The sequence below is a fragment of the Neovison vison genome, chromosome 6, assembly GCF_020171115.1.
Source record: "Neovison vison isolate M4711 chromosome 6, ASM_NN_V1, whole genome shotgun sequence".
Classification (NCBI taxonomy): domain Eukaryota; kingdom Metazoa; phylum Chordata; class Mammalia; order Carnivora; family Mustelidae; genus Neogale; species Neogale vison.
Window position 1 is genome coordinate 207,820,472 of NC_058096.1, and position 21,305 is coordinate 207,841,776.

The following is a 21,305-nucleotide window of genomic DNA, read 5'->3' on the forward strand; positions in this document are numbered from 1 at the left end:
ATGTTCTTTATCATGGAAAGCTGTTACATTTTATGAAATGTTTTCTTGCATGCATTGAAATACAAGACTGTCGTCTGAAGGAGAGTTTTTTTTATTATCCACCTCTTTTCCTATGTATTTCTTGTCTCTTTGCATGTCTTGCAGTTTTGTTATTGAAAGGCAGACATGTAATATGTTGTAGCAAATCTGAACAAAGGTTCCCTGTCCCCGCAACCTACCCCAGACTCGTGGTGGTGGTGTTTATTTGGTCATTCATTTGTTTAGTGACTGGGGTACGATAATCCTGTAATTATTTGCAGCCTCTGATATCCCTGCTCAGATTCCAACCCCCCCCCCGCCCCGCCCCAGCTCAGCCATTTCCCTGGATCAACATAAGCCACTCAATGGTAAATGGTTGTGTGTAAGCTCCTTTGGTCAGTTTTATTTTCACTATTTATCATTGGATATGTGTGTGTATCTTGGAGACGGCTTTCACAGCTTAGGGAATTTACTTTTCCCCTACGTGTTCAGCCAGGGACTAGTAGCTCAGAAGTTCCTTATCCATTCACTCCTGAGAATGCCGTCTTGTGCACAAAGGTCTGTGCACAGTGTTTTTGACTCCCTCTCTTTTTTCACTCGTTTTCTGTGTTTAACTTCGAGCTAGTCTGCTGTTTCACTTCTTGCCGCCAGGATCACGGAGCTTTCAACCCTCTCTTAATTGCTCATCAGGAAGATCTCCGTTTTTAAACAAGTCTCTCAGGCATGAATTTCTCTACCGTCTGTTCCAAATAAATTCAGTTATTTCAGGCAGTGCTGCAGAGCACACTCCTCCTTTCTGCCTGCCTCTCCTCCTGGGCAGAATGTTTGTGCTGCTGCCCCAGAGCTGAGGACGGGGATGGCAGCCTGTTTCTCCTGGAATGAAACTGCTCTGCTCTGAGTGGGCACCGGGGAGAGGGATGCAATCCAGCAGTCTTCTCGCTTGCCTTTCCCAAGGTGGATCCCCTGCTCTATCAGTGAGCTGGGATGGGGTGACTGGAGCCCCTGGATTCTCAACCTGCAGTATCTGGGGTAGAACTCCTGCTCTATGAGTAGGGGCAAAGTGAGGGAAGGGAACTCTAGTTCTCTTGGGCATGCCTGTTGGAACAGGACTTCTGCAGATGGACTTGGGAGGATGAGAGATACCAGCTACCTGCTTCTACTGAAGTGAAATCTTAGCTGGGGGAGAAGGAGATCCCATCATCTTGGCCACTTGCCCAGAGTAGAGTTCCATAATATGGAGCTAAGGAGTCGGGGGATAGGAGCCGGTCATCGCTCAAATGCCACAGACTCTTGCTGTTCATACGAAGTTTTGTAGATTTTCTCGTGTAGATATTTCTCAATGTTTTGTATGGCCATAGGACAATTTCCAGAGACCTGAGATAGTTGTGTTTTAAAAAACATTTTTCACCAGTTAAATAGCTTTCTTTCTAGGGAAAGAATCAACCAAGTTTCTCATGAAGCCATTCTGGGAGTCCAAAATCAAGGTTTTATTTATTTATTTTTAAGATTTTGTTTATTTGACAGAGAGCGCGAGAGAGTGAGCTCACAAGCAGGGAGGAGGGGCAGGGAGAGAGGGAGAAGCAGACTCTTCCCTGAGCAGGGAGCCCGACGTGGGGCTGGATCCCAGGACCCCGGGATCATGACCTGAGTCAAAGGCAGATGTTTAACTGACTGAGCCACCTAGGCATCCCCAAAATCAAAGTTTAAAAATTTTGGGGGAGAAAAATCTGGCAATTTTCAAGATAGTTTTCATTTTTCTCTCTTCTTTTAACTAGGCTCCATGCTGGGCTCCAGTGCAGGGCTTGAACTCATAACCCTGAGATCAAGACCTGAGCTGAGATCGAGAGTCAGACAACTTAACTGACTGAGCCATCCAGGTGCCCCTCAAGGTATTTTTCTATTATTAGTTTCTAATTTCTGTTATGATCTAAGGATGTATTTTGCATAATTTCAGTTTTTTAAGTTTATTACCATTTGTTTAAGGGCTCATAATATACTCTATCTTGGTGTATGTTCCATGTACATTGGGGAATAAAGGGTCTTCTGCTGTTGCTAGGATAGAGTATTCTACAAATGTCCATTACATCTAATTAATGGATAGTGTTTTTGCAGGTCTTATATATACTTACTAGCTCTCTGTGTACTTGTCCTATCAATTATTAAGAAACACAAACCCGAATTCCAAATTCTAATTTTGGTTAGATTGGCTTTTTCTCCCTGCTCTGTAAATTCTGAAGCTTGGTTTTTTGGCGTATTTAGGTACATACACCTTTAGAATTTTATCATTCTGTGATTAATGTCTCTGTTTGTCCCTGATAATATCCTTTGTTCTGATGTTGGCTTTGTCTGATGGTAATATAACCACTCCTTCTTTTAATTAGTGTTTGGTTTGTATATCATCCTCTATCCCTTTCCCTATAACCTATCTATGTTTTTATATTTAAGGTGGGTATATCGTTGAGTTGTGTTTTTTAAAAAAATCCAGTCTGACAATCTCCTTTAACTCATGCCATAGAAGCATTAATTCACTTAATAAAACATTTACCTTTAATATAAGTATTGATAATATTTAATTAAATTCTACCATCATGCCAATTGCTTTTTTTTTTTTTAAATTTTACTTATTTATTTGACAGACAGAGAACACAAGTAGGCAGAGAAGCAGGCAGATAGAGGGGGAAGCAGGCTCCCTGCCGAGCAGAGAGCCCAATGGAGGGCTCGATCCCAGTACCCTGGGATCATGACCTGAGCCCAAGGCAGAGGCTTTAACCCACTGAGCCACCCAGGTGCCCCATGCCAATTGCTTTCTATTTGTACCATCTCTTTTTCTCTATTCCTGCTTTCTTTTAAATTAATGGAGTATTTATGCTTCTATTTTATCTTTGCTATTGCCTTATTGATAGGTTTTTAACTTTTTCCCCCTGATTTCCCTGGAGTTTACAGTGTGTATCTTTAACTAATTGCCCTCTTCTTTCAAACAATAGTATCTGCTTTTTAGGTAGTGTAAGGACCTTATAACAGTATCCTCTCTATTGCTTCTTTCTCATTCTGTATTATTTCTATTGCTGTCTATGCAATGGTAAAGTCATTTGATGACAGCTAATGTTTTTTGGAATCAGAAGTTATGTCAAGCTGCTTTATACAGTTCTTGTGCTGTCAAAAGTTAAAACAAGCAAGATGTGCTTTCCCACACAAACTTGCAGTAAATGTATTTTCTGAGCTTTCTGTTACAATTCCAGAAGCAGTTTTAGAGTTCGTGTCAATGCCACAAAGGAAATTTGCATGTTTCAAAATCCATTTAACTGTAGTTGAGGAACTGTTCCCTAAACATCACTGAAATAATTAATTCACAATGTAATGACAAGACAAAGGCAAAATCAAGAGAAAAACCTAAAATAGCTTTATAAATGCCTTCCAAGTGAACAATATGCTCAAAGCTATATGTTCACAGATTAGTATCAGCATTGGGCAGGACTTGTTTGCATTAAAAGGCATTTTAAAAGATTAAATGCATGAAATACCATTACAGATCACCATTACAGAAAATTTGCAATTGATTTTTATGATGGAGAATACTAATTTTGAACCCAATTAAGTAAAATGTTATTCTGCTCAAATGCTTCTCATTCGATTTCTATTACAAAATATATTTAATTACTATTATTACTATATTTTTGTGGAAATTTCTCCTTTTTTATAGAAGCCTACATAATATCTTCATTGTACCTCAAAATCCTAAAATATTTGCTATCTGACCTTTTTAAGAAAACATTTGTTGACCTCTGAATTAGAGCCTTCAAATAGGTTCACCATAGGATGTATGTATGTATGTACGTACGTATTCATACTAGCTAAAGAACTTGATTAACCTTGTTTCAGACTTTATTCCCAGGCCTCTTCAGTTTAATTAGTGGCAAAGAATTCATTGTGTATAAGCAAAAACTGAAAAGAGCTGCAATGTCCAACAGGCTTGGGCTTAAAAATATTAGAGACCTAGATTATTATTGGGTCCATGAACAAAATTTTAACAAGCAGTCATAGTTATAAAATAGCAGCTCCAGGGGCGCCTGGGTGGCTCAGTGGGTTGGAGCCTCTACCTTCGGCTCAGGTCATGATCTCGGGGTCCTGGGATCGAGCCCCACATCAGGCTTTCTGCTCAGTGGGAAGCCTGCTTCCTCCTCTCTCTCTGCCTGTCTCTCTGCCTACTTGTGATCTCTGTCTGTCAAATAAATAAATAAAATCTATTAAAAAAAGTTTCAAATCTCTAGAAAAAAAATTTAAAAAAATAAATAAAATAGCTCCCTTCAAATTTTTTCTTCTTTAGACGTTGACTCCATTTAGTCGACGTCATTCTTGGAAGCTTCACCAAAAGTCTCCACAAGATCTGGAACTTCCTCATCATCCTCTTCCCCAGTAGCATGTGGTGCTCTTCCATCCCCAGACTGTGTGGGCAGAGCTTCAGCCAGTCTCCTTAAACGAGTCACACTGTCTGCCCCCAGCTGGTGTAAGATCCTGGGTGGCATTTCTGGCAGCTGCTTTGTCTCAGCATGGTGTGAACTGGTGGAAGTATTTGCTGCCAGGGATGCCTGCACTTTGGGATTGTTAAAATAGACCACTCTTCCTTGGTTTGTAACATATTTGTTTCTTCAGTACCAGAGATATTGTTTACCACTAACTTGAAGGCGAACTGAAGTTTCTTTTTTATCATCCACTGGAGCTGTTCTACGAACCATCTTCTTCTTTCTGTGACCAGTTCTTTTCCCACCCGTGCGCACTTGTGCTTGTAGCTTGGTGACTTTCTCCTGGCTCGTGGGAGTTTCTTTCATCTTGTTGGAGTGGAAATGGGGGGCAGGGTAGGGTTGGTATTCAGGACATTTTGGACGGACCAGCTGCAATTGAGATTAGGTGCACACATGCAGGGAGGCAAGATGGCAGCTACAGAATGTTCATCCTAATATCTAAAATTCCCTCTGTGATAGTTCTAAACCCCATGTGCTATCTGAATCTAGTTCTGTTGCTTGGTTTGTCTCTTGATAGTGTGTTGTTAATTTCCTTTTCATTGTGTGTCTCATTGTTTTTGGTTGGAAGCTAGTCATTCTGTGTAGGTGAATAGAGACTTTGGTAAACAATGTTTGTGGGGTGCCTGGGTGGCTCAGTCTATGAGGTGTCCAACTCTTTTTTTGAAATTTAATGTTACTTTTTCAGTGTTCCAAGATTCATTGTTTATGTACCACACCCAGTGCTCCATGCAATAGGTGCCCTCCTTAATAACCACCAGAGGCTCACCCAACCCCCCACCCTCCCCTCCAAAACCCTCAGTATGTTTCTCAGAGTCCACAGTCTCTCATGTTTCATCTCCCCCTCCGACTTCCCCCAACTCACTTCACTCCTTCTCCCAGTGTCCTCCATCTTATTCCTTACGCACCACAAGTGAAACCATGTGATAATTGACTCTCTCTGCTTGACTTATTTCACTCACCCATGGGACTTATTTCAGTCCCATCCATGTTGATACAAAAGTTGGGTATTCATTCTTTCCAGTAGAGGCATAATACTCCATTGTATATATGGACCATATCTTCTTTATCCATTAGTCCATTGAGAGGCATCTTGGTTCTTTCCACAGTTTGGTGACTGTGGCCACTGCTGCTATGAACATTGGGGGGTACAGATGGCCCTTTTCACTACATCTGTATCTTTGGAGTAAATACCCAGTAGTGCAATTGCAGGGTCATAGGGAAGCTCTATTTTTAATTTCTTAAGGAACCTCCATACTGTTTTCCAAAGTGGCTGCACCAACTTGCATTCCCGCCAACAGTGTAAGAGGGTTCCCCTTTCTCCACATCCTCTCCAACACTTGTTGCTTCCTGTCTTGTTACTTTTGGCCATTCTAGCTGGTGTAAGGTGGTATCTCAATGTGGTTTTGATTTGAATCTCCCTGATGGCTAATGATGATGAACATTTTTTCATGTGTCTGTTAGAGGTGTCCAACTCTTGAGTTCAGCTCAGGTCATGATCTTCGGGTCCTGTGATCGAGCCCTGCACTAGGGCTCCATACTCAGTGCAGAGTCTGCTTGGCATTCTCTCTCTCCTTCTCCCACTGCTCCTCTGCCAGCATGTACTCTCTCTCTAAAATAAATAAAATCTTTAAAACAAACAAACAAACAAACAAACAAACAATATGTTCAGAAATGGGCCTGTCTTCTCTTTGGTAGGGAGTATTGAGACACTCATGTCCAGTTTTGTTGTTGTGTGGTTACCCTCCATCTATACTAGACTTTGAATTCTTCCACTATTTTTTGCTTTGAGCAGTGGCTGACTTGTTGGATTTTTTTTTCTCAGTGTCTGTTCTACACTCAGCTGTCAGTCTTCTCCATGTTTATGTATCCAAGAGGATGTCTTTCCATGCTTTTACCTCTCCCCCCCCCCCAACAGTAAACTGCTGTTACTTGTTCCTGGATACTTACTAGTCTGGTAATGGAGGTAGGAGGGAGGGCATGCTTTGTTTTTTTTCTGGCTCAGCCTCACTGTTAGGCAGGTACCATATTGTTGGCTCTCAGAGATGAGGTCTTCTTAGTGATCTTGATTCTCCCCCAGCATAGAAGATCCCTAGAAATCTGTCTCCTCCTTAGGGGTAGACTTTATTTTACATTCTCTTTATGCAGCTATACTAGGCTTTAACTTGAGCCCTGAAAATGACAGGTTTATGCCTTTCACCCAGTCACATAAGGTGACCGTGGTGGTGGTGGCAATGGCTGCTGCTGCTCTGTCTTCTTTTGGCTGCCTGGTGGGTTAGGGGATGGAGTTGAAGGACACCATGCCTTTCCCACAGCAACTTCTGCTCCCCTCCCCAATGTCTATACTGTAAGCAGGGCTTTCATTTCTCTGGTCTTTGCCCTGCTGCTAATCTTTCTCATGAGTACATGATGGGAGTTTGTAGGGAAGGCCCTGTGAGTGGATGCAAGCTCACCTTGTGTCTGCAGCTCCCCAAAGTTCTAAAGTCTTACACTAGCCCACACTTTGCATTTGACAGTTCATTAAACGATAACAGGCTGCCACAATAGACGTTGTTGTGGAAATGAAGAACACAAAGATGGTGAAAAGGACTGGTTATTTCTTACTGCACTGATGATTTTTAAAGAAAGAAAATGGCAATCCTGAGTCTTAACTTTCTGGATTAAAGGCTTCTCTGATTTCCCTAAAATAATTTCATATACTGTATAATAGCAGGGTTGATGCCATTGAAAATAAGATAGAGTATCCAATCTTTCGAGTTGATAAGTTTGAACATAAACTGAAGCAACAGCTTCATCAGAACTCTTAAAGAAAAGTTAGGGCATTGGTTGAGAAAGAGACCCTGAAAATTTAAACGGGGGCATATTTGGATAGGGTTAGGACATCCTCATCCTCAGCTACATTGAATCTCCCTTGCCAATAGAAATTGTGCCTCCTCCCATTTGATAAGGCTGGTCCTCTTTACCTTAGAGATAGTGTAATGAGTTCATCTGAGGACATTATAAGTGCATGCGAATTCTTTGCCTGTATCACCCCTGCCATTCTTCACTGCCTCTGGACCTAGTAGCTGGAGTGAGACCCCAGCATGCTCTTGGACAGGCACGAAGTATAACCCAGGAGGAGAAGCCTTCCTTTCAAAAAGAACTGCTAGTGTTTGCTTGTCTACACTGGAGCGAACCAGAGGTGTATGATAGCGTTGGATTCTCAGGACTCTTGCTTGACTGGGGAGGCCTGGGTCCACATTTGCCAAGAGTTCACTTACCAGAGATTCTGAATTCAGTTTCCTGGTTCACACAGGTGGGCTTGATCCCACTTGTTGCAGACTCTACATGCTGGTTGTTTTAAGCCTGAACTCAGTGGTGGACCACACTAAAGGAAGTGGATATGCCAGCAATTCCTTGGTTTCATGTAGAGAAAGGAATGCAAAGAGTTAGAGAGCAGAGAATATTGGAATGGGTTCGTGATGTATGACCTACTCCCTCATTTCTCCGACCTCCAAGAATGCCTGAGAGACAATCCCTTCAACCAGGACGTTGAAATTGCTAGGGGAGCATCCACATTCCTGAAAAACTGTGACTGGCTGTCCCCTTTTGGCCAGGAAAAAAGAGGGAACTATTGCAATTCAGAAGCTGTGACTGTTGTTTTCTCCCTGACTTCAACAGGGATGCTGAAGCCCAGGGAGGCAGGGGCCTAGCAGAAGCCTTCAGGGCGCAAAGACAGAGGACACGCCACTGGGCCGGATGCCAGGGACCAAGCGCTAAGAAGAAGAAACTGACTTGCGTGTGTCTTTGGTGGTGGCTAATTTTTTTAAGGCTCCCCTATCACTGAAACAGAACAGCTGCCTCTCCTTTGTCTCAACTACTTAATCGGTATGGTCTTCCACCCCAAAATCTCTGTCTGGCAGATGAAATCCTGAGCTGAAGAACCAGAATGAAGAGTAGAGAATGCAGTCTCCTGTGGGGATGCCCAGGCCGCCTGTCCTCAACAGCTCCAGCCCAGGGACCGCACCAGAAGAGGCAGGGACATCAGGCGGTGTCCTCGGAACTGGGAGGTCCCTGTCAAGGGCAAGTTCCTCTGAAGCACCCTGACCCCTCCAGCCTGGGCGGGGTTCGATGGGACTCAGAGCGGAGAGAGGATGGTGGGGGGAGGGGGGCGGATCCTGAGGGCGCGATGTTTCGCACTTGGCCCCCAGCGCGAGGAGCCGCTGTTTACGCCGCTCGCGCGCCAGCGTGGACCGGTCCACCTGCCACTGTGAGAGGCGCGGCGCGGCGGGTCCATGGCGTCCCCGGGCGGCGGTTCCCTGGGCCTCCTGCTCTGGCTCCTGCTCCTCCAGCCTCGGCTTGGTGGGGCGCAGGGCGGGTCCACATCGTCCCCACCCTCCTCGGCGCCCCCATCGTCCTCGGGGGGCGGCCGTGAGGGCACCAGTGCAACCGTGTCGGGGGCCGAGGGACAGTCTGCGACCCCGGAGCCCCAAGAGGATGCCATACTCTCCCAGCTGTTGGAACTGATCCCAGGTGACATCTGGTGTTGCGAGCCTTGAGGGGGGCTGAGGCCTGCAAGTGGGAGCCAGGGCCCCGGGGAGTCTGGGGGAGCCAGGATTCACCCCCCTGCCCCACCCTGAGGAATGCAGCCCTGCTTGTGGAGTCTGAGCAGGACACTCTGCGGCCTTGAAGGTCTGGGGGTACAGGGCCTGGGGACTCTGCAGCAGGGCCCTGGAGTCTAAGGGGCTGTGGCCTTCACCGTCCCCCTACCTCCTCCGAGGGGCACTTGGTGCTCTCCTCGGAAGCCCGGGCTCTGTTTCTTGGAGGTTCTTCCTTGCACGCTGTTCCCACTCCAGGGTGTGGCCACGTCGTTGAGAACACCACGGGAGGAAAGGAGGCGGAAGAGGGGAAGTGGCCTTGGCAGGTGAGCCTGAGGATGAACCAGAAACACGTGTGTGGAGGCTCCCTCCTCACATCGCAGTGGGTGCTGACTGCAGGCCACTGTATTTTAAGGTGAGGAGTGAAGAGGGGTCACAGAGTTCTGAAGCCAGCCCTGCCCCCCTCAGGTACCCATTAGGTTCTGTTGCCCTGGCAACTTGACAAAACCCACACCCAACCCCACCCATCCCAACCCAACTCAACCCAACCCAAACCAACCCAGCCAAGGCCCGCCCTCACTACAAACCGGACGGGTTCGGCACTGGCTGTCTCATCACTAGGAATACCAATTTGGTGGAGCAAACCAGTTATTTGGACTAGCAAACCAATGTTGAGAGTCGTTCAGGAGGGCTGTTTGGTGTTAAGGCGGTAGAAAGAGCGGTGAGGGAGGTTAGGGCCAGGCTGGGAAGCCTCTGCCATGTGTGGGAAAGGTCTCCATGAGGGGCATGTCCTCTCTCCCATAGCCCTTTCCGCTACAGTGTCAAGATGGGAGATCGGAGCGCCTATAAGGAAGTCACCAGTGTGGTGATCCCGGTCAAGAACGTCATCGTCCATCCTCAACTCTCGGTAGTTGGAGCCGTTCAAAATGACCTTGCCCTTCTCCATCTCCTCTACCCTGTGAACTTCACTGTGACCATCCAGCCTGTATGCATCCCTCAGAAGACTTTCCAGGTGGAAGCTGGGACCACGTGCTGGGTGACCGGATGGGGCAAAAAAGAACATGGTGAGATTGTGAGGCAGGTAGCATGCTCAGGAAGAGGGAGGCAGCCCAGCCCTGAAGTAGGCAGAAAAGCTAAAGAGAGGGGCAGGAAGGAGGACTGCCTGGTAGAGGGGGAAGGAGGGGGGTCAGAGTTTAGCAGTGGCCAGAGTAATGGCTCCTGGTTGACTTAAGTCTAGAAATTGATTGACGTCTTTTGTTGCAGCACAAAAATTTCATGGTAGCCGTTTAGGAAAGGGTCATGGGACCTGGAGCTCTCTCAGGAGAAGAGATACCTGGGGGAAGTCTTTTTCTGTAGATTTGTGAGGCACCATGCCTGGCTGGTTTGGGGGTATTTTTAGGTTCCCTGGGGATGGAGCCAGAGGCCTTGGTGTTCTTCCGGGGTGGGTTTCTGCTCAGCAGGTGATGAATTGTTTGCCAGTCAGAACTGTCCAGTCTCTGAAAAGTACTGGCCTTGCTTGTCAGGGAGCTCCCCGTCCCTTTAGGGGCAGAAGGTCTCTCTGTTGCTGAGGCTGCAGGGCCTCCCGTCTCTGGGAAGAGGCTGGATTGGTAACTTGAGGACACCCGCCATTCTTGAGTCTGCGAACCTGCTCGAGAGTAAAGATACTTCTGATGCATGGGATCCCTGTCACTCTTATTGTTGGTACTCAGAGTAACAGGGGCTTGGTTATCATTTCTCGGGCTGGGAAGGCCTTGCCCTCTTCCCGTCCAGATTGGTCCTTCTCTATGCCATCTTGACTTTATTAGTTCTTACCTCCTTTTCTTCCCATGTCCACTTTGGTGCCCCATTTCCTCCACTGTCAAAGGGGCACAGAACCCACGGCCCTGCCTTTTTGAAAGGGGAAGCTAGGTGCCGAGGGGCTCACCATCCACCGGGGCACAAGCCACCGACTGCCGAATTTCTTCTTCCCCTGTAGGTGGCGACCACATTACGGATGTTCTCCAGGAGATCGACCAAAACATTATCCTCCATGAAAGGTGCAATGAGATGGTTCAGGAAGTCATGGTATCAAAGAAGAACAGAGTCCTGGAAGGGATGCTCTGTGGCTATAAAGGAGCTGGAAAGGATTCTTGTCAGGTAACTTTGTGGACCCTGTTGCATCTGCACATTGAGGGTGACCCCTCCAAGCTTCCTCATTCCCAGGTGCCAGGGCCTGGGTGACCTGCCACCACCTCCTTTTGCTCCTTCTCGAAGGAGATTCATGGGCAGAACCTGCCCCGCCCTCTTCTTCCCGCATCGAGTGCCTTCTGGAGGAGGGGGCGTTTGAGCCTGGACTCAGAGGAGGAGTCTTGGGATTTCTTGGAAAGAGGAGAACAGCACTGTAGGGAGGGGGAGCAGCACGGACAGTGGCTCCGAGGTGTGAGGGAACTTGTCACGTGTAGGGCCCACCTTCCAGGTCTGGAGCAATGAGGGGACCAGAGAAGAGGGCTGGAGTCGGGTTATGTGTGGCCTGGGGCGCTGGGCTGAGTTTCTCGATGCCATCCGGGCAGGACTGTAGGCTAGGTGTTTGCGTCCATCATCTAGGTGATGACGCGGAGTCCTGAGCGGGACCTGGGGCGGTGGGGGGTGAAGGGGGTGTGTCTGAAGTTGGATCCTGAGTTCCTGGTGACTGACTGCTGGGGGGGTGGTGAGGGAGAGGTTTGGAGGGTTCTGTTTCTTTCTGAGCTGGTTGGTGGGGGGCGGAGGCCCCCGAGCAGGTCTGGGAAAGGACATGCGGGTTCTGCATCCGTTGGGGTGTCTATGGGATGTCTGGAAGTGAGGCATCAGATACGGAGGGAGCTGGCTGTATGGGTTAGGAGTTTTAGAGAAATTTCAAGCTAGATGTATGGATTTAGGGGACTCTCATGCAGATGTGATATTCAAAATGTTTAATAGCTAGTATGGTATGGGAAATGACCAGTTATAATATCCTCCCAAGGATAGTAAAATTTTCCCATTAACTTTTCCCTCCCTCCCTCCCTTTCTTCCTTCATCCCTTTCTTTTTCTTTTCTTTTCTTCTTTCTTTCTTTCTTTTTTTTTTTTTTTTGAAGATTTTATTTTTAAGTACTCTCTATACCCAGTGTGGGGCTCAAACTTACAACCCCGAGATTAGGGTTGAGCCAGCCAGGTGCCCCTTCCCATTAACTTTTCAATTCTCAGTTCTCAGATTCACAGAAGGGTGGGCCCGGTAGGTCCCTGGGGAAGGCCCCCGCGTGCCTGACTGCCCAGTGCCTTACACAGCAGTCAGCCTGCTCTGATGTGGATGGCCTTCTATTCCTGCATTTGTTTCTTTCTCTTTCTCCAGGGAGACTCTGGGGGCCCTCTGGTCTGTAAATTTAAGGAAACATGGGTCCAGGTGGGAGTCGTGAGCTGGGGCATTGGCTGCGGTCGTGGAAATATGCCTGAAGTTTATACAGATCTTGCTGTCTATGCAGAGTGGATAGCTGGAGTGATTAATCAGGCCTCCTTTTTGTATCCAGTGGTGTTCCTCATCCCACTTCTGTGCCTGGTGCTGCCCCTGGGCATCCTGGTGGCCCCGTGATGACCCAGGCCCACCCCCCTCCTATTTCCGAGTCTCACACCGGGCCTCTCCTCCGACCTCCCTCTCCTGCTCAGATGCCCTTTCCTCCAGTTCTGGTTGGCATCCCCTGACCCAGTAGAGAGCCACACAGTAGGAACTGGCAGCAAGGCTGGAGCCCCGAAAGCATCCCACCCTGATGCCCCAGTCACCTGCACAACCTTGGCTGTACCTTTGCCCTCCTGGAAGGATGGGGTCAGGCATCCCAGCCTGAGAGCCGGCCGACCTGCCAGGGGGAGCACGGGGCTTCCTTGTCATCTTGGAGAACCTCTGCGAGAGAAGAGCCCTCAGGAGCGGTGAGACAGCGTGGGACCTGGGTGTGGTCTCAGGCTGTCACCTGACCCTGTGTTGAAGCAGTCAGCTTGCTGATTGTGCAGAGAGAGAGAGAGGGAGGGGGTGTCACCATGTCCCTGCTGAGGTGTGAGGCCTGGGGTTTCCACATTGGACTGGGGTGCCTGAGTCTGGGAGACATTTCCCTAGCACCCAGCGCGGATCCTGCCACACAGGTGCTCCTGTGGCAACCCCGTGATGGGCCCCCCTTCCTCAGTCTCTAGTGGTCCCATCCAGGCTCAGCCCAAGCTATGTGGAGGCATTGAGGAGTGTGGAGATCTCCGATGTCAACTGAATAAATGTTTGGATTGTCACTTGCGTGTTCTGTATCTCTCCTGATGTGGGGGTGTGGGGACACTGAGGAAAAGTTATCTCACACTTAACTTAGGGATGTGTTTGCGATGCTTTGGAAACTCTAGAATGAGAGGGGAGGCCCTCATCTACTCTGATCCGAGTCCGACTTGGGTCCTGCTGCTGTGCCCCTTGTGGCCACCAGCATCTCTGCAGGGAGCTTCGTAGCTGAGTTTGCTGGCCATTGCCTCTGGGGAGAAGACGAGAGAGAGAGAGAGAGAGAGAGAGAGAGAGAGAGAGAGAGAAGGCAAGAGAGGGGTTAGGGCAGTGCCTTCGAACAGCAGCCCATACTTTCTGCCTGTTGGAGTTAGATGGAGCGTTGAGCACCAGATGACCTTGGCCCAGCTCTGAAGGACATGAGGCCGATGCTCAGGCAGGAGACAGGCTGAGTACTCACCATGTGTGTGCTGGCTAGTTTCCCTCATTACTCTGCCATCCCAGAGTAGCTGTTTGTCACCTTTACCCCACCGTTACTGATTTCCTTCCCCCATCTCAAAACCTTGAGGTTCCTTTCTTTTAGCAGGGGATTAGTGCCTGTTGCATGTGAGAAGAAAGTGCCTGTGAATATTTAGGTGAATAAAGAAGTGATTAGATCCGTAATAGCCACATTTCCCACTTTTCATTCCCTTCCTTCTGGACACATAGCCAGTCAGAATAAAGACTGTCTTTCCAAGTCCCATCCACCTAAGTGTGGCACGAATTCTGGCCAATAAAATACAGACCAAAATGTTGGTGAATTTGGGGACGAGCCCTTTTTCAGATCTCGTTCTTCTCTCCTGGCTGGAAGGCGTACCTGGTGACCAGAGCTTGCGCACTGATCTTGGGACACGAGGGTATGGAGGTCTGGAGCTAAGGGTATGGAGCAGGAATTTAGAAGGAACTTGGCTCCTTGGAATTTGCCAAGGGCTGCTATCACAGCTCTTCATGCAACAGGGAAAGACACTCTTTAATTAAGCCATTGTTCTCTTCCGGCTCAGTTACTTACCGAAAAACCTCATTCTAACCAACCATGTGGAGCTTTATTTCTGGATTGTTAGGAATATAAGTTTTAAAAGTCATTTATTTAGACTTATTTAAAAAAATTATTTTTAGGGAGGGGGGGTGAGAGGCAGAGGGAGATGGAGAATCTTAAGCAGATTCCCTGCTGAGTGCAGAACCCAGCGCTGGGCTCCATCTCAGGACCCTGAGATGAAATCAAGAGTCAGACACTTAACTGACTGAGCCACCCAGGCGCCCCTAGACTAAATTCTTTTTAATTCGCACTTCACTATACACTATGGCTTCTTTCTCTGTTCATTTTTCCAAAATTGATAAGGTTAAAAGCTTATGTTCACGAATGACTGTTCTTTCGTAATGCATTTCTGTATTATTTTCTTTATTGGGGTATAATTTATATATAGTAAAAGGTACACATTGCAATATACAATTTTATGAGTTTTAACAGAGGTATTCCCCCATGCTAACATCTCCAAATCATGATTGAAAACATTTGCATTAATCCAGGATATTCTCTTATATCCCTTTCTAATCATCCCCTCCCAGAAGTAACCACGGTTCTGATGATCAGATTATTTGCATATTATTGAACCTCATTTTTTTTTTAAGGGTGGGAGGTGGGGTGGGGGTCTGAGGGAGAGTGAGAGAGGGAATCTTTTTTTTTTTTTTTAAGATTTTATTTATTTATTTGACAGAGATCTACAAGTAGGCAGAGAGGCAGGGAGAGAGAGAGGAGGAAGCAGGCTTCCCACTGAGCAGAGAGCCCGATGCGGGGCTCAGTTCCAGGACCCTGGGATCATGACCCAAGCTGAAGGCAGAGGCTTTAATCCACTGAACCACCCAGGCGCCCCGAGAGAGAGAGTCTTAAGCAGGCTCCACACCCAGCAGGGAGCCTGATGCGGGGCTCGATCTCCCAACCCGGAGATCATGACCTGAGTCGAAGGCAGATGCTTAACTGACCGAACCACCCAGATGCCCCTAGTTCATTCTTTTTTATTGGGGAGTAGTAATATTCCCACACAAACATTCCACCATTGGCTTAGTCTCCTGCTGATGGACACTTGGGTTGTTTCCAGTTTGGGGTATTATGAATGAAGCTGCTAATAAGCATTCTAGTACAAGATTTTTTTGTATCTATATACTTTCCCTTCCTTTGGGAATCAACCTAGGAGGGGAACTGCTGGCTCATGAGATTAATGAAAGGTTAATGTTATTAGAAATTTCCTAAGAGTCTTCCGAATTATTTGTACCATTTTACACTACTCCCAGCAATAAATGAGAGTTCCGGTTGATCCATACCCTCATCCGTCCTCAGGCTTTTTTTTTTCCTTTTTTTTTTTTTTCCAATTCTAATAGGTATGAAATGGTACAGCATTAGGTTTTTTATTTCCCTGTAGATAATGATGTCGAGCATCTTTTTATGTACTACTGGTCATATGCATATCTTCTATGAAGTATGTTTTCACCTCTTTTGTCCATCTTTTAATAGGATGCTTTTTTTTTTTTTAATTGCTGACTTCTAAGTAGCCTTCCTGTATTCTGAGTAGAATCCTAAGTCTGTGACTCTTCACTTTTTAGCTGGGGGGTGTGAGGCTTTTTCTTCTATTTATTTCTCCTGGAAACTTTATAATTTTAGCTTTCATGTTTAGGTCTGTGGTCTACAAACTAATTTGGGAGATGGTATGAGACACAGGGATGAAAGTATATTTTTCTGTATCTTTAATGCTTATGCAGTTCCGGTACCATTTGCTGGAAATACATTTATTTTCACAGTGACTTACATTGGTGCTTCATCCCAAAATTGACATCATATATGTACATCTCTTTATGGATTCCCTATTTAGTTCCTTATCTCTGTGTGTGTGTGTGTGTGTGTGTGTATGTATATATGTGTGTGTGTGTGTATATATATATATATATGTATATATGTGTGTATATATATATATATGTTTATCTGTATATTCTTATGCCAATTTTACAGTCCCCTAGTTACTGTAGCTTTTATAGTGAGCCTTGAAAGTCAGTAATGTTACACCTCCCAATTTCTTCATGTTTCTCAAGGTGGAGATTTGTGTAGAAATTGACAAGCTGATTCTAAAATGTATACAGAAAAGCAAAGGATGTAGAATAATAATAATAAAAAAAAGAAAACTCTTATACTTCAAGACTTACCACAGAAGTGTAATAGTCAAGGCAGTATGGTATTGGCACAAGGACAGACATATGGGTCAGTGGAACAGGATAAGAGAGTCTAGATATAGCTCCACACATATATGGCAAATCGGTTTCAACAATGGTACCGAGGCAATTCAATGTAGAAAAGGACAGTATTTTATTTTTTTTAATTTTATTTATTTACTTATTTAAAAGATTTAATTCATTTATTTTGGCAGAGAGAGACACAGCAAGAGAGGGAACACAATCAGGGGGAGTGGGAGAGGGAGAAGCAGGCTTCCCACCAGGCAGGGAGCCCGATGCTGGGCTCCATCCCAGTTCCCTGGGATCATGAACTGAGCCACCCAGGCGCCCCAAGGATAGTCTTTTAAATAAATGATAACTGACACAATGGGATATTCCTATGTAAAAACAAAACAAAACAAATCTCTGAATCTTAACTTTGCATTACATGTAAAAAATTACTTAAAATGGATTATAGAACTACACGGAAAGTCAACATCTAGAAAACTTCTAGAACAAGGAAGAAAAGTCTCTGTGACCCTTGAGTTGGCAAAGATTGCTTAGACAGGACACAAAAAACATGACCTACATAAGAAAATAAATGGTTGGATTTCATCAAAATGAAAATATTCTGCTCCTTAAAAGACACTGTTAAGAAAGTGAAAAACCGAAGCCACAGGCTGGACGAAAAGAGCAGAAATATCCACTCAGAGACTTATATATGAATGTTCATAGCATCTTTATTCATAATAGCCAGAATCTGGAAACAACTCAAGTGTCTGCCAACCGATAAATGATAATCAGTGAAAATGCTACTTGGCAATAAAAAAGAATAAACTGTTGATAGACCCAAGAACATGGATGGAAATTAAAAAACATGTTGAGTGAAAGAAGCCAGACCCAAAGAATACAGATTTCTGATTCCATTTCTATGAAGACCATATAGGCACACTGGGTGATCACTGGTTGCTTATGATGGCTGTGAGGAGGGCACAAAGGCATATTCTGGGGTTTCAAAATGATTTATAGCTTGATCAAAGTGGTGGTTATATAGATATATATATTAATTAAACAGTAGATTGTGCACTTAAGGTCTATTTAACCATATGCAAATTTTTCCTAGTTAAAAAAAAAAAAGGTTAATATGACATATTCTAGTTTGGCCCCAATGTCTATTCTCTTCCTCTTGAATGATACATGTCTTATGAAATGACCTGATGTTTTAGGTCATTCTAGTGTTGTGCCAGCAAATATTTAAAAAGCCGCTCTGGAGGGGGAAAAAAGCCCAGACTTGTAACATTTATTAGATTTCCATAGTATAAATACTTCCACTATGGCTTCTTTCTCTCTCTCTCTCTCTCTCTCTTTCTTTCTTTTCCTTCCTTCCAGATTTTGTTTATTTATTTGAGAAAGAATGGCAGAGAGAGGGTGTCAGAGAGAGCCCAAGCAGAGGGTAGGGGCAGAGCGCGGAGGAGAAGCAGACTCCCCACTGAGCAAGGAGCCTGATGCAATGCAGGGCTTCATCCCAGGACCTGGGGATCATGACGAAGGCAGACGCTTAACCACCTGAGCCAACCAGGTGCCCGCACCATGACTGATTTCACGCTACCGACATCACATTACTGAATCTGGACTTGGGAAGAGAAGTATACCATTAGATAGAAGTTCTACCATACAGCTATAGCAGCCCTAACCTCAAGAGCACAGGTAGTTAGAAAATTCAGGAAAATAACTAGGATGTAATGAATCTGGAGTATTTATTACCTCTGTTTTTAGTGTAACTTTTTAAATTATAGATTTTATAATTTAAATTTTAATAATGACTGTGTTTAACAGCCAGCTCATAAAATTCCCGACAATCACGAGTCTGCTTTCATGAGCTGGGACAAGCCAGCTCCAGCATCTACTGGGCTATGAGCAAATTTGGGGGCAGGCATTCATGTTCAAGTAACTTATTAAGAGAGTTATTTTTGAGTCACCTGGGTGGCTCAGTGGGTTAAAGCCTCTGCCTTCGGCTCAGGTCATGATCTCAGGGTCCTGGGTTCGAGTCCCGCATTGGGCTCTCTGCTCAGCAGGGAGCCTGCTTCCCTCTCTCTCTCTGCCTACTTGTGATCTCTGTCTGTCAAATGAATAAATAAAATCTTTAAAAAAAAAAAGAGAGAGTTATTTTCAGGAAAAACCTATAGGAATGTGAGGGAAGCAGGATAGGAAAGGTCAAGAAATTTACTAAGAATGTGATTACAGGTGAAGTCTAGGCTGAGCAAGATCCTGGTATCTATGTTCTAGAATTCATCCAGACTTAAGGCAAGGGAGCTGGGCTTCCGTGCCCTGCCCCACTCTGTCTTTGGCTGTAGGCTGACTGGAGGGTTGGGAGGTAGGAATGCAACTCCTCATCACCTTCTGTCCTGTGGCTCCATGTGCTCGAGGGGAAGCCTCTTCAGAAGGATGCAGGTGTGAATTCCTAGTAACAATAACCAGAGCAGTAGGCAGGTAGGTACACCAGAACAGGTAGAGTGGATCCCAGGAGATCTGGGTGCCTATGTGCCTAAAAACTGCCATTTTCAGCTTCCCCTGAAGCTTAGGGTGACCATGGATTTAAGTTATGTTCCCTGAGAGGTAAGTAGAAGTATGTGCTATTGGGGGGATGTCCTTCAAAGGGACACGAGTATGGTTTTTGGCTCTTTCCCCTTTCTAAATTGGAAGAGGAGAAAGATGAAGATGCCGTTTTGGATGTTGAGAGGTGTCCCCGTGTGAAGGGTGACAGAACTGGACTTGGCTGCCTACATTTAGACTGTGAAGTAAGGGAGAAAGAAACTGTATATTGGAACATCTCTGTTACCGCACCTTAGCCTGTATCCTAATGAATACAGTGAGTAAAGAAACAAGTAACAGCAAATATTTAAAAGCATGGCTGTGTCAAACAGTAACTTCTAATTTGTAGGTTTTCTTTTTTCAATATAGAACCTCCCAAAGAATCTATGAATTATCAAAACTGATAAAACAATTTGATAAGATTGTTGACTAGGAGAATAATGTAAAATTGTGTTTCTGAAAGACGTGTGTGACTTTGTGGGAAATTTTATGAAATTTTATTGAAGGATGTGAAGGAAGACCTAAATAGAGATGCACCAAATTCATGAGTAAGGAAGCTCAATACCATGCAGATGTCAGTTCTCCCCCAAATGCTCTTTAGATTCAATGCGTATTTGAATAGAACTTTCAACAGTTAAAAAAAAATTGTCAAACTTATCCTAAAGTTTATATGGAGTACCAAAAAGAGCCAAAACCCTAAAGAAGAAGTCGAGATGGGAGAATGCATCCTGTCACGTACTGCTACTCAAAATCTCTAGTAATTAAGAATATGTTAACTATACTATAATTAAAAAAATAATGGACCATTCAGTACATGATGCTGAGATAAAAGGTTAAATGGAAAATAAATAAAACTGAATTCCTATCTCACTATAAACAAAAAAATACTTGGCTAAAAGACAAAACATAAAAAACAAAACTTTAAAGCTTTTAGAAGAAAATACAAGACAATATCTTTAAGACCTCAGAAAAGGGAAGGCTTAAAAAAAAAGATTTTATTTATTTGAGAGAGAGAGAACAAGAGAGGGGGGAGGGTCAGAGTGAGAAACAGACTCCCCACTGAGTGGGGAGCCCAATGTGGGGCTTGACCCTGGGACTCTGGGATCATGACCTGAGCGGAAGGCAGATGCTCAACTGACTGAGCCACCCAGGCAACTCTAGGGAAAGCTTTTTAAAAGCAGACACAAAAAGCATAAATGATAAAGAAAAAGATGTAATGAAGTGAAAAGACAAGTTTATGATTGTGAAATGATATTGGGAGCATTGCATTTACCAACAAAGAATTAGCATGCATTAAAAAAAAAAAAACCTCAATAAGAAGTATTTCAAAAGCAATCCAAATATAAAATTGGGCAGATGTTACAAACATTTTATAAAAAGACAGCACAAATGGCCAGGAAAGACATGAACATATACTCCAGGGAAATGCAAATTAAAGCCGTAGCAAGATATAATTTTATGCCCACCATGTGGGAAAAAACAGAACTGTGGCAATCACTGTTGGGACGAGTGGAGATTAATAGAAAGATTCATCTACTGACGGCGGGAGTATGGTTTGGTAAAATTAATTTGAAAACTGGCATTATGAGTTAAGAAAAATACATTTACACACGAATTGACAAATACATTTACACATGAATCGTTGACATCCAAGGTCATAACTCTTGCAGGTGACACAGGTAATTCAAAAGATACACAATGATGTGGAATTATTCTTAATCAAAAGTGAAAATCCACTGATTGTATATGTGGAAAACCGGTGGTTCTGCTTTTTTTGGAAAACTAGAGCTGTTAAGAGTTGGCATTGTATGACAATGTAGGATGGGGACCCTAGGGAGAAGGGCAACAAGTGAGTTGAATACTACAGTCATCCTGGCTTCCTAAGCAGAGGCAATTTTCACATGAAACAGGGAAACCCAAACAGAACACAATGATAACACTAAGTTCAGGAGACTGACTGGGACTCAGGAGGGGCAGGCATCTGGAGTTTCCAGGTCAGAATCCTGTAGAGCAGGGCTTAGCAGGCTATGGTTTATGGGCTAATTCCAGACACAGGCTGTTTTTGTATAGGACTAAGAATGATTTACACAGTTTTAAAAAATTTTTTAATTAAAAAAAAGATTTTATTT

At 44.9% G+C, this 21,305-nt stretch overlaps 1 protein-coding gene, 1 long non-coding RNA gene and 1 pseudogene across 2 annotated transcripts; 2 read left to right on the forward strand and 1 right to left on the reverse strand.

Annotated features, from left to right (window-relative positions):
- Positions 1 to 1,865: 1,865 nt before the first annotated feature.
- On the forward strand, positions 1,866 to 8,670 carry LOC122910673. Its single transcript, XR_006385263.1, has 3 exons — positions 1,866 to 1,907; positions 8,196 to 8,313; positions 8,438 to 8,670. It is a non-coding gene; the product is annotated as an uncharacterized LOC122910673 (long non-coding RNA).
- LOC122910672 lies at positions 4,356 to 4,844 on the reverse strand (annotated as a pseudogene).
- A 139-nt stretch (positions 8,671 to 8,809) lies between the features above and the next one.
- On the forward strand, positions 8,810 to 13,373 carry LOC122910674 (serine protease 42-like). The gene is made up of 5 exons (XM_044255283.1): positions 8,810 to 9,047; positions 9,371 to 9,527; positions 9,917 to 10,176; positions 11,088 to 11,248; positions 12,457 to 13,373. Exons 1-5 carry the CDS (start codon positions 8,810 to 8,812, stop codon positions 12,691 to 12,693), a joined length of 1,053 nt encoding a protein of 350 aa, XP_044111218.1. The 3' UTR covers positions 12,694 to 13,373.
- Positions 13,374 to 21,305: the final 7,932 nt, after the last annotated feature.

What these genes read in the sequence shown, in the direction of transcription:
- LOC122910674 (XM_044255283.1), top strand. Translation starts at nt 8,810, where the DNA reads ATGGCGTCCCCGGGCGGCGGTTCCCTGGGCCTCCTGCTCTGGCTCCTG. An exon ending in GCAGGCCACTGTATTTTAAG is followed by an intron (nt 9,528 to 9,916) that starts GTGAGGAGTGAA and finishes TCTCTCCCATAG; the next exon opens with CCCTTTCCGCTACAGTGTCA. An exon ending in ATGGGGCAAAAAAGAACATG is followed by an intron (nt 10,177 to 11,087) that starts GTGAGATTGTGA and finishes CTTCCCCTGTAG; the next exon opens with GTGGCGACCACATTACGGAT.